Raw genomic sequence first — 12,232 nt, forward strand, 5'->3', positions numbered from 1 at the left:
ATGTGGTGCATTTCAGCAACCTAAATAGAGAGTAAAAGCTTCTTCGAAATATTTTTAAAAGTATTTTTCATTAAAGGCAAAGAAGGTCAATTTTTGTGAGATTGGCTGTGAGCTCTCTCGACTTTTCCTTTAATATATTAGATGACGATGATAAGGTAGTGAGTGATAGATAATTGCACTTCTTTAATAAGAAACAAAGTTACGTATAGCTAAGCTAAATACAGCAAAAATGAAACCCAATTATACATATTATTATGGAATGTATAACATTCATTCAAGTTACCATCTACCAACACCAATACACTCAAAGTCACCGTCTACCAGTACCAATACACTGCATGTTTCCGTCTTTGAAACCTCTCTTATATTTTAACATGAAACAAGGCGCTATATAGATTTACAAACACTTGGTGCAGAGTTACTTATATATGGTACATAGTTCTTACAAGGTCACACCGGCCCATTCTTCTTTTTATAGAATTCTTCAACTTATTTCAAGTGCAATTGGTGTCGTAGCTTGCAAGACCTAGTAGTTCGGGTCCCTCCAATCTCAGGTTGTTCTCAAAGCTGTACCAATGGGGCTTTGCGTTAGAAAACAAGCTTTGTATTGAGGGACAAATGTTAATTGGTCATAAAAGAACTTACTTTTGCATAGGAATGTGTTCAAAAGGTCCTTCTACTGGTATCGTTCCACACAAATCATTGCTTGATACATCACTGACAAACAAAGCATATTTATTAATTCAACTGAACAAAAAAAGACTCAAAGCCTTGTGGAAAACAGAAGTGGTGGTACATTGCTGGAGTAACTGAACTTACACAACTTTGAGGCTTGAAACAGCGGTGAGCTCTCTAGGAATTGGACCGGTTAATTGGTTTTCGTTAAGCCGCCTGTCATGTCGAACAATTTTTACTTAGAAAAATTCACAGCACAAAGAGAGAAAAGCAAAAGAAGAAAAGAGATATATAAAATCATATGATTAGCACAAGTAACACCTACTTTACTAACAACTAGTAATACAAAACTTACAGAAAGACGAGTGACTTCAATTTCCCCAAAGAAGACGGTATCTTCCCGGAGAGATTGTTGCTGTACAGATCCAAACTGATCAAACTCTTCAGATTCCCAAGTTCAAAAGGTATAGTTCCTTGAATCTCGTTTTTGTAGAGTTCACTGTATGAATCAGAGCCAGAGGAGAAACAGTTAATATACAATTATCTAATCACATAATTGGGAACTAACTTTTGCATCAGTAAAAGTTAAGTCTTTCACAGAGCGGTGAGATTGCATACAGATATTGTAAATGTTGAAGCTTCCCAAGTTCAGGTACAAGTTGTCCAGATAAGTTTGAGTTCCCCAAATCCCTGCCAACAACAAGGATAAAACTTTGAGAACATACTAAAGAATCGTTATATCGAACAAGAGAATTCCAATCTAAATAGGCAACAATAACATCACTGAACTGAAGTTAAAACAAAACAAATATCATGTCATTACTCATTTATGAATCTTAAAGAATCAAACTTAAACACTAGCAGAAGCCAAAATCCAAAGGCAACAAAACAGGGAGTAATGCTCCCAAAAAATTAAAATAAAAAATTCAAATCAAGATTATAGTGGTTGATTTCTCAATTTAGATCCTTTAATCTAGAATCAGGTTATAGTAATTGTAATCCATACTAAATGGTTAGCTTCCACAAGAAATGAACTCAAGAATCATCGAATCAAAGATAGATAGATAGAGAGAGAGAGAGAGAGAGGATGTTACAGTCGAGTGACTTGGTTGTGTTGATTACAAGTGACATGAAACCAAGTACAAGGATTAACAAGAGTTGGATCCCAGCTCTGAAGAACATGGTCTGGATCTGACAAGCTCTGTCGAAGAGCGTGAAGAGCGTCGCCTTCGGAGTTTGCTTCCGTTAGGCCAAGTAAAGCTAAGGTTAGTGAGATCAGAGAAGCTGCTAAGAAGAATAGCTCCCGTCGACTGTTTCTCGCCACCATCGGGAGACAAAATTAGGTTTTCGTGATCTCTGTCTGACTTATTCAAACCCTTTTTACAGATCAGAGCAGGCTTTGGTCTGAAATGTACCTTCTTCATTTTTTCTTAATGAGTTTTTGTTTTGTCTTTTTTTTTTTGTTGTTCTTTTTCATTTTTTAAATGTAAGAATTGGAATCCTCAGAAATAATCATCATTCTGATTTCTTATTTTCCTCAGTGTTCAAATTCTTTAAAATTTGAAATTATTTGTGGGGAAAAAACATATAAATAAATATAATAGATTTGCAGCATTTTAGGAAAATATTACTATACTCGATAGTGGCATGTAATTTTTGATAAATTAAATTAATAATTTAAAACCAAAAGACCTTTATATCAATTTTTGTCCGGAGATTCTCAAAAATAGCACCATTTTAATTTTTTGTTCCAATATTAGCACACATTATCAAAAGTTACAAAACTAGCACAAAATCTAATATGTAGATAATTCTACTAAATGCTATTGTTATTTTTTTTTGGACTAAAATTCTACGAGGCCCACCTTTCATTCTTAACATGGTTCATTAACCCAATTGACAAAAATATATTTCCAAAACATCTGAGTCATTCTCGTCTCTCACCAAAATACGATGACGATCTATTGTTATTGCTGGATCTTGTAGCTTCTCCGTCTCTCATCGCTTTGCCGGTCTCTCATCGCTGATACATCGTCACCGGTGTATCATCGTTGTTCTATCATCGGTATATCTCGTTGCGGCTTTGGAATCACGGTTCTTCTTCTTCCTCGATCAGATTCTTCATCTTCGAGTCACATATCATCATCGGGTCTTCCTAAAGGTAAGTTTTACATCCATTTTCACTTGCTATTCTCCTTCTATTGTAGAAATTGTAAGCATTGTAACTTTATATGTGTGGGAATTTGACTTCTTTAAATCCCTAGAAACCTAAATTGCCAGATTTTCATTGTCGGTATATTTCGATCAATTAGTTAGGGCATAAACAAAGCAGATCGTGAGATGATTTAGTGTTGATTTATGTGTGGGTGATTTGCATTTGTAAATTTTATGTTTGTTGTGATTAGCATTTTGGATTTTTCTAGTCTTGTCCCTTCTTAGTAATCTAATTTGTTGCAGAAATGAAAGAAGAGTTACTGTTAGCTGCAAAAAAAAATCTGTTAGTCGTTTAAGGACAAGTTTAGCATAAGTGTCTTTGTGATGAGTCTTGAAATTGTATGTTTTTGTAGCTTATTGAGTTGGTTTTGGAGCTGAGATAGGCCTCCATTAGTTAAGCTATTGTTTTGTACTGTTAGATTTAGATGCTACCTAATGGTAAATCTGAATCATGTTTGCCATATGATTTGAACCTTGTCCAAATACAATTTTTTTTATAAGACAACTTGGTTTTCTTATTACTTATCCTATGTTGTCATCCTTATTGATTGTTGCTTGTGTATTGTTTATTCTTTGTTGCTCGTGTACTGATTTATTTCTTAGTCACATTTGAAAATTCTTGAAGCATTGTTGAGAATTCATGAACAATTTCTTAAAACATATTCACTGATTTTTTTTTTAATCGCAGGTAATGGTAACTGGAGCTTTTTCCAAGTTACATGATGTATGTGCAGTTCCTTGTAAGTCGGAGTTATGCTTTTAGGGTTCGTGATGTGTGTAATCTGGATGAATTCACGCTGGGTTAATTAAGAATATATATTATGGATTCTTTTAGAGAAATTCCTTTAAATACCACTAAAAAAGTTTTTTTCCCAAAAATACCACATTTTAGTTTTTTTTCCAAAAATACCACAAAAGTTTTTTTTTCCAAAATTACCACTAACACAAAAAATTGAATTTTAAGAATGTAGATTTTTTTTTTTTTTATGTTTGGGTTGACAAATTTAGTTTTAGGGTTTAGTTTTTAGGGGTAGGGTTTAGTATTTATAATTTAGGAATTAGTTTTTAGTATTAGAACTTTAGTTCAATTATGTGGTATTTTTGGAAAAAATACATTTTAGTGGTAGTTTTGGAAAAAAAAACTAAATTGTAGTATTTTTGGAATAAAAACCTATTTTAGTGGTATTTACGACAATTGCCCATTCTTTTATCTCTTTTGTTTATGTTTAGTGTGTAGAAAAGGTAAAGTACCCAAAGGATTAACAAGGTTGTTCGTGAGAGCCTTAAGCGTGAGCATTTGTGATATAATTTGAATTTGACGTTCATTATATCAAAATGTTTTTTCTTTCTTTCTCTTTCTCTCTCTCTCTCTAGCCTCTATTGTGGCTCTCTTTGATTTGCACTGGTGTTTGTTTCATAAAACACATTTATTTTAGGAAGGACTCAATAATATTCAGGATGATTCCTTAAAATTCAGGATAGCCTTCATAAGTACTTAGGATGACACAAAATCAAATCATTACTCTTATATGTATAGATAAATATCAGGATGTACAATAAAATAAAATCAATATCCCTCACTAAATAGAGTAATTTGTGATATATTAAGGCAAACCATAAATAAAAGATTCAAATACTCATTCTTTAAATTTATGAAGAATTTCATAATGTTTAGGAAGACATCCTTGAAATTCAGGATGACCTTCATAAAATATTTGAGTCTCTTTAGGAAGGAGTCATTTGAGTTTAGGAAGGTCTTCTTAAAACATCTTGATGGATATTCTTATTTGCTACCTTTATTGTAAAACATCAATATGTGCACAAAATCGAATCATTATACATCACTAATGAAATAATATGTGATACAATAACGTAAAACATATATAAAGAGATTTAAAAACATATTTGTAAAAAAATTAGGAAGGATTTCATAGCTTTTAGGAAGACATTCTTGAATTTTAAGAAGGCCTTCTATAATGACCTGAACTCAAACTTCCTCTCAAGTACCTATTTTTTCATCTTCATCATCAACTATCTGCTTTGTTCTTGATATATTTGTCATCATGTATATCATCAACATCAATCACTTAAGTTTAGAGCTGAAATAACAACATGATTAGTCCATGAGTTCAATTTTTGTTTTAACATTACTTCAAGAGATATCTAATATATCACCCCACATTTAAACTAGTTCTCCAACACTACCAGATTGATTAATCTTAAAACCCCAAGAAACACTACCAATTTGATATGTGCTATTAGCAAAACATTTCAAAAACTCATATCTAGATACCTACCTACCATGCCAGCTCTGAAATCAACATGTTAACTGCAACTGTTATAGCTATACAATAAAATATTCAAAGTGGCGTAAAGAAATGCATCTTTATATAAGGAGCAATAAGAAACACTACGTCATGCACAAGAGACTATATAATTGAGACAATACACTTGCATATTCCATTCAGTAGATCCTTACACTTCAAAATTTCATTATCAACTATCTAACATGTTAATTACTTCATAGTACATAAAGTTCAAACTGTAAACCTTATTAGCAAAATGTTGAAAGCGGAGAGAGACAACAGCTGAAGCCAACAACAAAAATTAACAAAAAGAGCCATAATACACATTTCTTAAAATTATAGAGAACCATTTGTAAATATTTGTGGATTTGGTTCAATAATGATTAAAATAGTTTGGTTTATATTATTTAGATCCATTACTAACTGGTTAGCGTTGAAGTTCTTTGCAACGACGAACATTGGTGACGATGATGTGATCCAAATGGTGGGATTCGTCGGACGATGTGGCGTATCAGCCTCCTAAAACCATGTTGCTTCCTCTCACACATGTTTCCGTCATCATCACTACATGCTCTGATGCTTGTTCCTCACACCTACTTCAGCAAGGTCTATCTCTCTTCTCCATCTATAACACAAATCGGTCGAGATTATTAGCTAGTGAATCAATAACAGGATCAAAATAAACTGAGGAGAGATCTACAGATCTGATGGAGGTTTGGGGAATAAAGAGACCGTCGCCGCCGTGGATAAACCTGAAGCCCTTCTAGATGTCAAACTAGTTGACGACAGCGGAAAAAGATCTTAGTCGATCAATTTGACACTTGATTGAAGCTTCACTTTATCGATTTGACACTTAATTGACAAGATCTCAGATCAAAATTTTAAACGCAAGCTTCACCGGAGTTATGAAATCTAAAATCGTGAGTTTTGATTTTTAAGGAATTGAATTTTTCTATTTAAATTAAATAATAATTTCAATATATATAAATGCTACTTTTGGAAAATATGAGTATGTGTGCTAGTTTTGGAAGAAAAACTTAGATGAATGCTATTTTAGAGTATTTCTCATTTTTGTCAATATTTTAAAGAGAACATAAATATTGATTTAAATTTTCAAACTTAATCGTCAAATTCTAACACGTTACTTTCTCTTGGTCAAAACAGAAGACTTTGACTTCCACTTATAAATTACAGTACATAATTTGAGGCGGCAACTAGATAACTAGTCTTACTAATCACAAAATATACTCTATTTAGTAGTAGTATTTGATTAAACTTTTAAAAGTTTATTTTTAAGGTCAATTTCTCGTAATAGAAAGCCTAATCAATGAGCTAAAAATAATAATAACTCATCTTTAGAACTTTAAATTTAATATGTTCCTTTCATAATCATTTTTAACTTTGAATTTTATTATACCGATACTGTGAACATAAGTAACCATATGCGGTTGAGTACGAACTTGTCGTGCTAATCGATCTACAAGTACATGGGATCAAAGTTAAAGAGAAACTGGAGAATTCCTCTAAATCCACTTTGATGTCATCAAGATACACAGAGAAGCCCGGCCAGTCGGACAGTGAAGACACCACCTTCACCAAATCTGAGAAGTCTGTGAGATAGGCTACCTCCCGAAACTCATGGCCTATCATGCACCGCAAAGCCCACACAAAAGCTTCTACCTCAGCGTGGAGTGGTGTGAGACTACGCCGAAAATTCAAGGCACCCATGAGCGAAGAGGATCCTAGGGATGACATACACACCCAGCCGGCGCCAGCAAGCTTGTCGGTATCCTTCCAAGAACCATCAACAAAGCAACGAAATCTGGTAAAAGCAACAGAGAGAGAGAAGCTGCCCCTCACTAACGGAGGCCCATATGTCGTTGCAGCCGGAGTACCCTCCTCCTCCTCTACCTGAGCCGCAAACCATGTTGTCGCCTTACTGGCTGCCAACAGTGCCACTTCTACCGGCTTTTCCATCTCATTTTCGAAAACCTTTGCGTTCCTTGCTTTCAAAATATACCACATAATCCACAGAAAGGCTATAACCTGAACCCCTAGAAAGTGATCGACATTTGCATATATCGAACCTGTGGGAAAACCAACTGCTCTCGTCGGAATATTAGAAAGAGCCCAGACCTATCGCGCAGGCGGACACTCAAAAAGGGCTTGATTTATGGTTTCAACCGAACCACCAGATCTCGCACACTCCAAATCGCATGAAATACCCCGGCGACTTAAATTCGCTGTAACTGATAGGCAACCAGAAAGGACTTGCCACATAAAATGTTGTATTTTAGGAGGACACTTGACCTTCCACACACTAGCCTTTAAGGAAACTATGTCCGGTCCGCATACCACTGTCAGTGTTTCGGAAGGAAGCACCATACGAGCCGTATGATATCCAGATTGAGTACGAACTTGTCGTGCTAATCGATCTACAAGTACATGGGATCAAAGTTAAAGAGAAACTGGAGAATTCCTCTAAATCCACTTTGATGTCATCAAGATACACAGAGAAGCCCGGCCAGTCGGACAGTGAAGACACCACCTTCACCAAATCTGAGAAGTCTGTGAGAAAGGCTACCTCCCGAAACTCATGGCCTATCATGCACCGCAAAGCCCACACAAAAGCTTCTACCTCAGCGTGGAGTGGTGTGAGACTACGCCGAAAATTCAAGGCACCCATGAGCGAAGAGGATCCTAGGGATGACATACACACCCAGCCGGCGCCAGCAAGCTTGTCGGTATCCTTCCAAGAACCATCAACAAAGCAACGAAATCTGGTAAAAGCAACAGAGAGAGAGAAGCTGCCCCTCACTAACAGAGGCCCATATGTCATTGCAGCCGGAGTACCCTCCTCCTCCTCTACCTGAGCCGCAAACCATGTTGTCGCCTTACTAGCTGCCAACAGTGCCACTTCTACCGGCTTTTCCATCTCATTTTCGAAAAACTTTGCGTTCCTTGCTTTCAATATAAACCACATAATCCACAGAAAGGCTATAACCTGAACCCCTAGAAACTGATCGACATTTGCATATATCGAACCTGTGGGAAAACCAACTGCTCTCGTCGGAATATTAGAAAGAGCCCAGACCTATCGCGCAGGCGTACACTCAAAAAGGGCTTGATTTATGGTTTCAACCGAACCACCAGATCTCGCACACTCCAAATCGCATGAAATACCCCGGCGACTTAAATTCGCTGTAACTGATAGGCAACCAGAAAGGACTTGCCACATAAAATGTTGTATTTTAGGAGGACACTTGACCTTCCACACACTAGCCTTTAAGGAAACTATGTCCGGTCCGCATACCACTGTCAGTGTTTCGGAAGGAAGCACCATACGAGCCGTATGATATCCAGATTGAGTACGAACTTGTCGTGCTAATCGATCTACAAGTACATGGGATCAAAGTTAAAGAGAAACTGGAGAATTCCTCTAAATCCACTTTGATGTCATCAAGATACACAGAGAAGCCCGGCCAGTCGGACAGTGAAGACACCACCTTCACCAAATCTGAGAAGTCTGTGAGATAGGCTACCTCCCGAAACTCATGGCCTATCATGCACCGCAAAGCCCACACAAAAGCTTCTACCTCAGCGTGGAGTGGTGTGAGACTACGCCGAAAATTCAAGGCACCCATGAGCGAAGAGGATCCTAGGGATGACATACACACCCAGCCGGCGCCAGCAAGCTTGTCGGTATCCTTCCAAGAACCATCAACAAAGCAACGAAATCTGGTAAAAGCAACAGAGAGAGAGAAGCTGCCCCTCACTAACCGAGGCCCATATGTCGTTGCAGCCGGAGTACCCTCCTCCTCCTCTACCTGAGCCGCAAACCATGTTGTCGCCTTACTGGCTGCCAACAGTGCCACTTCTACCGGCTTTTCCATCTCATTTTCGAAAAACTTTGCGTTCCTTGCTTTCAAAATATACCACATAATCCACAGAAAGGCTATAACCTGAACCCCTAGAAACTGATCGACATTTGCATATATCGAACCTGTGGGAAAACCAACTGCTCTCGTCGGAATATTAGAAAGAGCCCAGACCTATCGCGCAGGCGGACACTCAAAAAGGGCTTGATTTATGGTTTCAACCGAACCACCAGATCTCGCACACTCCAAATCGCATGAAATACCTCGGCGACTTAAATTCGCTGTAACTGATAGGCAACCAGAAAGGACTTGCCACATAAAATGTTGTATTTTAGGAGGACACTTGACCTTCCACACACTAGCCTTTAAGGAAACTATGTCCGGTCCGCATACCACTGTCAGTGTTTCGGAAGGAAGCACCATACGAGCCGTATGATATCCAGATTGAGTACGAACTTGTCGTGCTAATCGATCTACAAGTACATGGGATCAAAGTTAAAGAGAAACTGGAGAATTCCTCTAAATCCACTTTGATGTCATCAAGATACACAGAGAAGCCCGGCCAGTCGGACAGTGAAGACACCACCTTCACCAAATCTGAGAAGTCTGTGAGAAAGGCTACCTCCCGAAACTCATGGCCTATCATGCACCGCAAAGCCCACACAAAAGCTTCTACCTCAGCGTGGAGTGGTGTGAGACTACGCCGAAAATTCAAGGCACCCATGAGCGAAGAGGATCCTAGGGATGACATACACACCCAGCCGGCGCCAGCAAGCTTGTCGGTATCCTTCCAAGAACCATCAACAAAGCAACGGAATCTGGTAAAAGCAACAGAGAGAGAAGCTGCCCCTCACTAACCGAGGCCCATATGTCGTTGCAGCCGGAGTACCCTCCTCCTCCTCTACCTGAGCCGCAAACAATGTTGTCGCCTTACTTGCTGCCAACTGTGCCACTTCTACCGGCTTTTCCATCTCATTTTCGAAAAACTTTGCGTTCCTTGCTTTCCAAATATACCACATAATCCACAGAAAGGCTATAACATGAACCCCTAGAAAGTGATCGACATTTGCATATATCGAACCTGTGGGAAAACCAACTGCTCTCGTCGGAACATTAGAAAGAGCCCAGACCTATCGCACAGGCGGACACTCAAAAAGGGCATGATTTATGGTTTCAACCGAACCACCACATCTCGCACACTCCAAATCGCATGAAATACCCCGGCGACTTAAATTCGCTGTAACTGATAGGCAACCAGAAAGGACTTGCCACATAAAATGTTGTATTTTAGGAGGACACTTGACCTTCCACACACTAGCCTTTAAGGAAACTATGTCCGGTCCGCATACCACTGTCAGTGTTTCGGAAGGAAGCACCATACGAGCCGTATGATATCCAGATTGAACCGTATACTTTCCCGACTTTGTAAAATGCCAACCTAGGGAGTCACTCTGAGGAGTAATGCTCAAAGGTATAGCCCCGACCAAAGCCACATCAACCGGGTCGAAGTAGTCGGCTAACCGATCCATCCGCCAGGTGTTTGTACTGCGATCAATAAGATCATGGATCTGAAGTAGAGGATCCTTAAAGGAATCCTTACTCAACGCTGGTCTCGGGAATTGGGCTGGAACCCAAGGGTCTGTCCAAACTGAGACAGTATCCCCCAAGCCAACCCATTTGATAAGCCCTTTATTTACCAGAGATCTAGCAGAAACAATACTTCTCCATCCATAGGATGGAGAGTAAGATTTAATTGGATCCATAAGATTTGAATTCCGATAATACCGACCTTTAAAAACCCTTGCAAAGAGGGACTCCGGTGCTTCGATCAAATGCCATAACTGCTTAGCTAGTAATGCTGTATTAAAATCATCTATATTCCGGAATCCCAAACCGCCAAATTGCTTACTCGAACAAAGCTTTTCCCATGCCAACCAATGCATACCCCCATACTGCCCATTATTACTCCACCAAAAGTTGGCTATCGCGCTAGTACGTTTGGAAGTTATTGTTTTTGGAATCCAAAAACATGACATCACAAACGTCGGAACAGCAGTGGCTACCGACTTTACCATCACTTCTTCCCCCCCCCCCNTCGAAAGGAGTTTAGCCGACCAACCTGTAGTACGCCCCCGGAGTTTATCCCGGACAAAAGAAAAAATCTTTGATCTTAGAACCCCCCAAACTTTCTGGGATTCCCAAATACCCCATGCCACCTAATCTAGAGATACCAAGGATCGCCTGCATCTCCACTTTTGTCTCTTCAGAAACCTTGTGACCAAATTGGAGCGAGGATTTGTCAAAATTGATCAGTTGGCCCGATGCCGCCTCGTAGCTCTTTAGAACCCCTAAGATAGCCCCACATTCCTCCTTAGTAGCTTTACAAAAAAAAAAACTATCATCCGCAAAAAGAAGATGAGTGATAGGCGGACATTGATTAGCCACCTTTATCCCAGTAATTGATGTTCATATATTTTACCTTGTTTTCCCTTAGTTTATTCACATCTTTTGCATCTTTTTTTATCCATTTAGACCATTATTGTGTAGCTTTAGCACTAATCATGCATTAGAGCTTAGTTGCATTGCATTTGCATCTTTTCATGCATAAACAGGTGATTTTGGAGCTCAAGGAGCATGGAAGCAATGGAGAAGAGATGTGAAGCAATCTTGAGGAGGAAACAAGGGAGTTAAGGCTGAAGAACCAAGGTCCAGAGTCCAACTCGACCGCACACTCGACCAGACACTCGACCGTGTGCTGAGGAGGACTCGACCGAGTGGAGATTGCACGTGAGAAGCCAGGTCGACCCCTAGCTCGACCGAGCACAGGTCGAGTTGACCGAGCCGTTGACTGCTTTGACTTTTTCTATTTTTAGGGCTTCCACTTCCCCACTATATAAGACCTTGTACCTGCAGCCACCAAAGTGTCCAGCTTTTTAGATATTCCCAAAAACCTAGTTTTTACCTTTTTTAGCATTATTCCTTTTGCATTTTATTAGATTTTGTACTTGTTTAAGAAAACTCTTAGATTCTTCAATATTGTTGGTTCAATAACTTTCTTAATATTGAGAATTTGAGTTTCATCCTTTGATTAATATTGAAGATCTCAGTTTTATCTTTCTAATAATGCAAGTTTCAATATTTTCTGGGTTTTTGATTTGT

At 38.6% G+C, this 12,232-nt stretch overlaps 1 protein-coding gene across 1 annotated transcript; it reads right to left on the reverse strand.

Annotated features, from left to right (window-relative positions):
• LOC104710873 (somatic embryogenesis receptor kinase 1-like) lies at positions 231–2,101 on the reverse strand. Its single transcript, XM_010427531.2, has 6 exons — positions 1,770–2,101; positions 1,294–1,365; positions 1,031–1,174; positions 820–891; positions 646–717; positions 231–567 (listed from the first exon to the last, which is right to left on the reverse strand). Exons 1-6 carry the CDS (start codon positions 2,000–2,002, stop codon positions 495–497), a joined length of 666 nt encoding a protein of 221 aa, XP_010425833.1. The 5' UTR covers positions 2,003–2,101; the 3' UTR covers positions 231–494.

This window comes from Camelina sativa, chromosome 9, assembly GCF_000633955.1.
Source record: "Camelina sativa cultivar DH55 chromosome 9, Cs, whole genome shotgun sequence".
NCBI classification, from domain to species: Eukaryota; Viridiplantae; Streptophyta; class Magnoliopsida; order Brassicales; family Brassicaceae; genus Camelina; species Camelina sativa.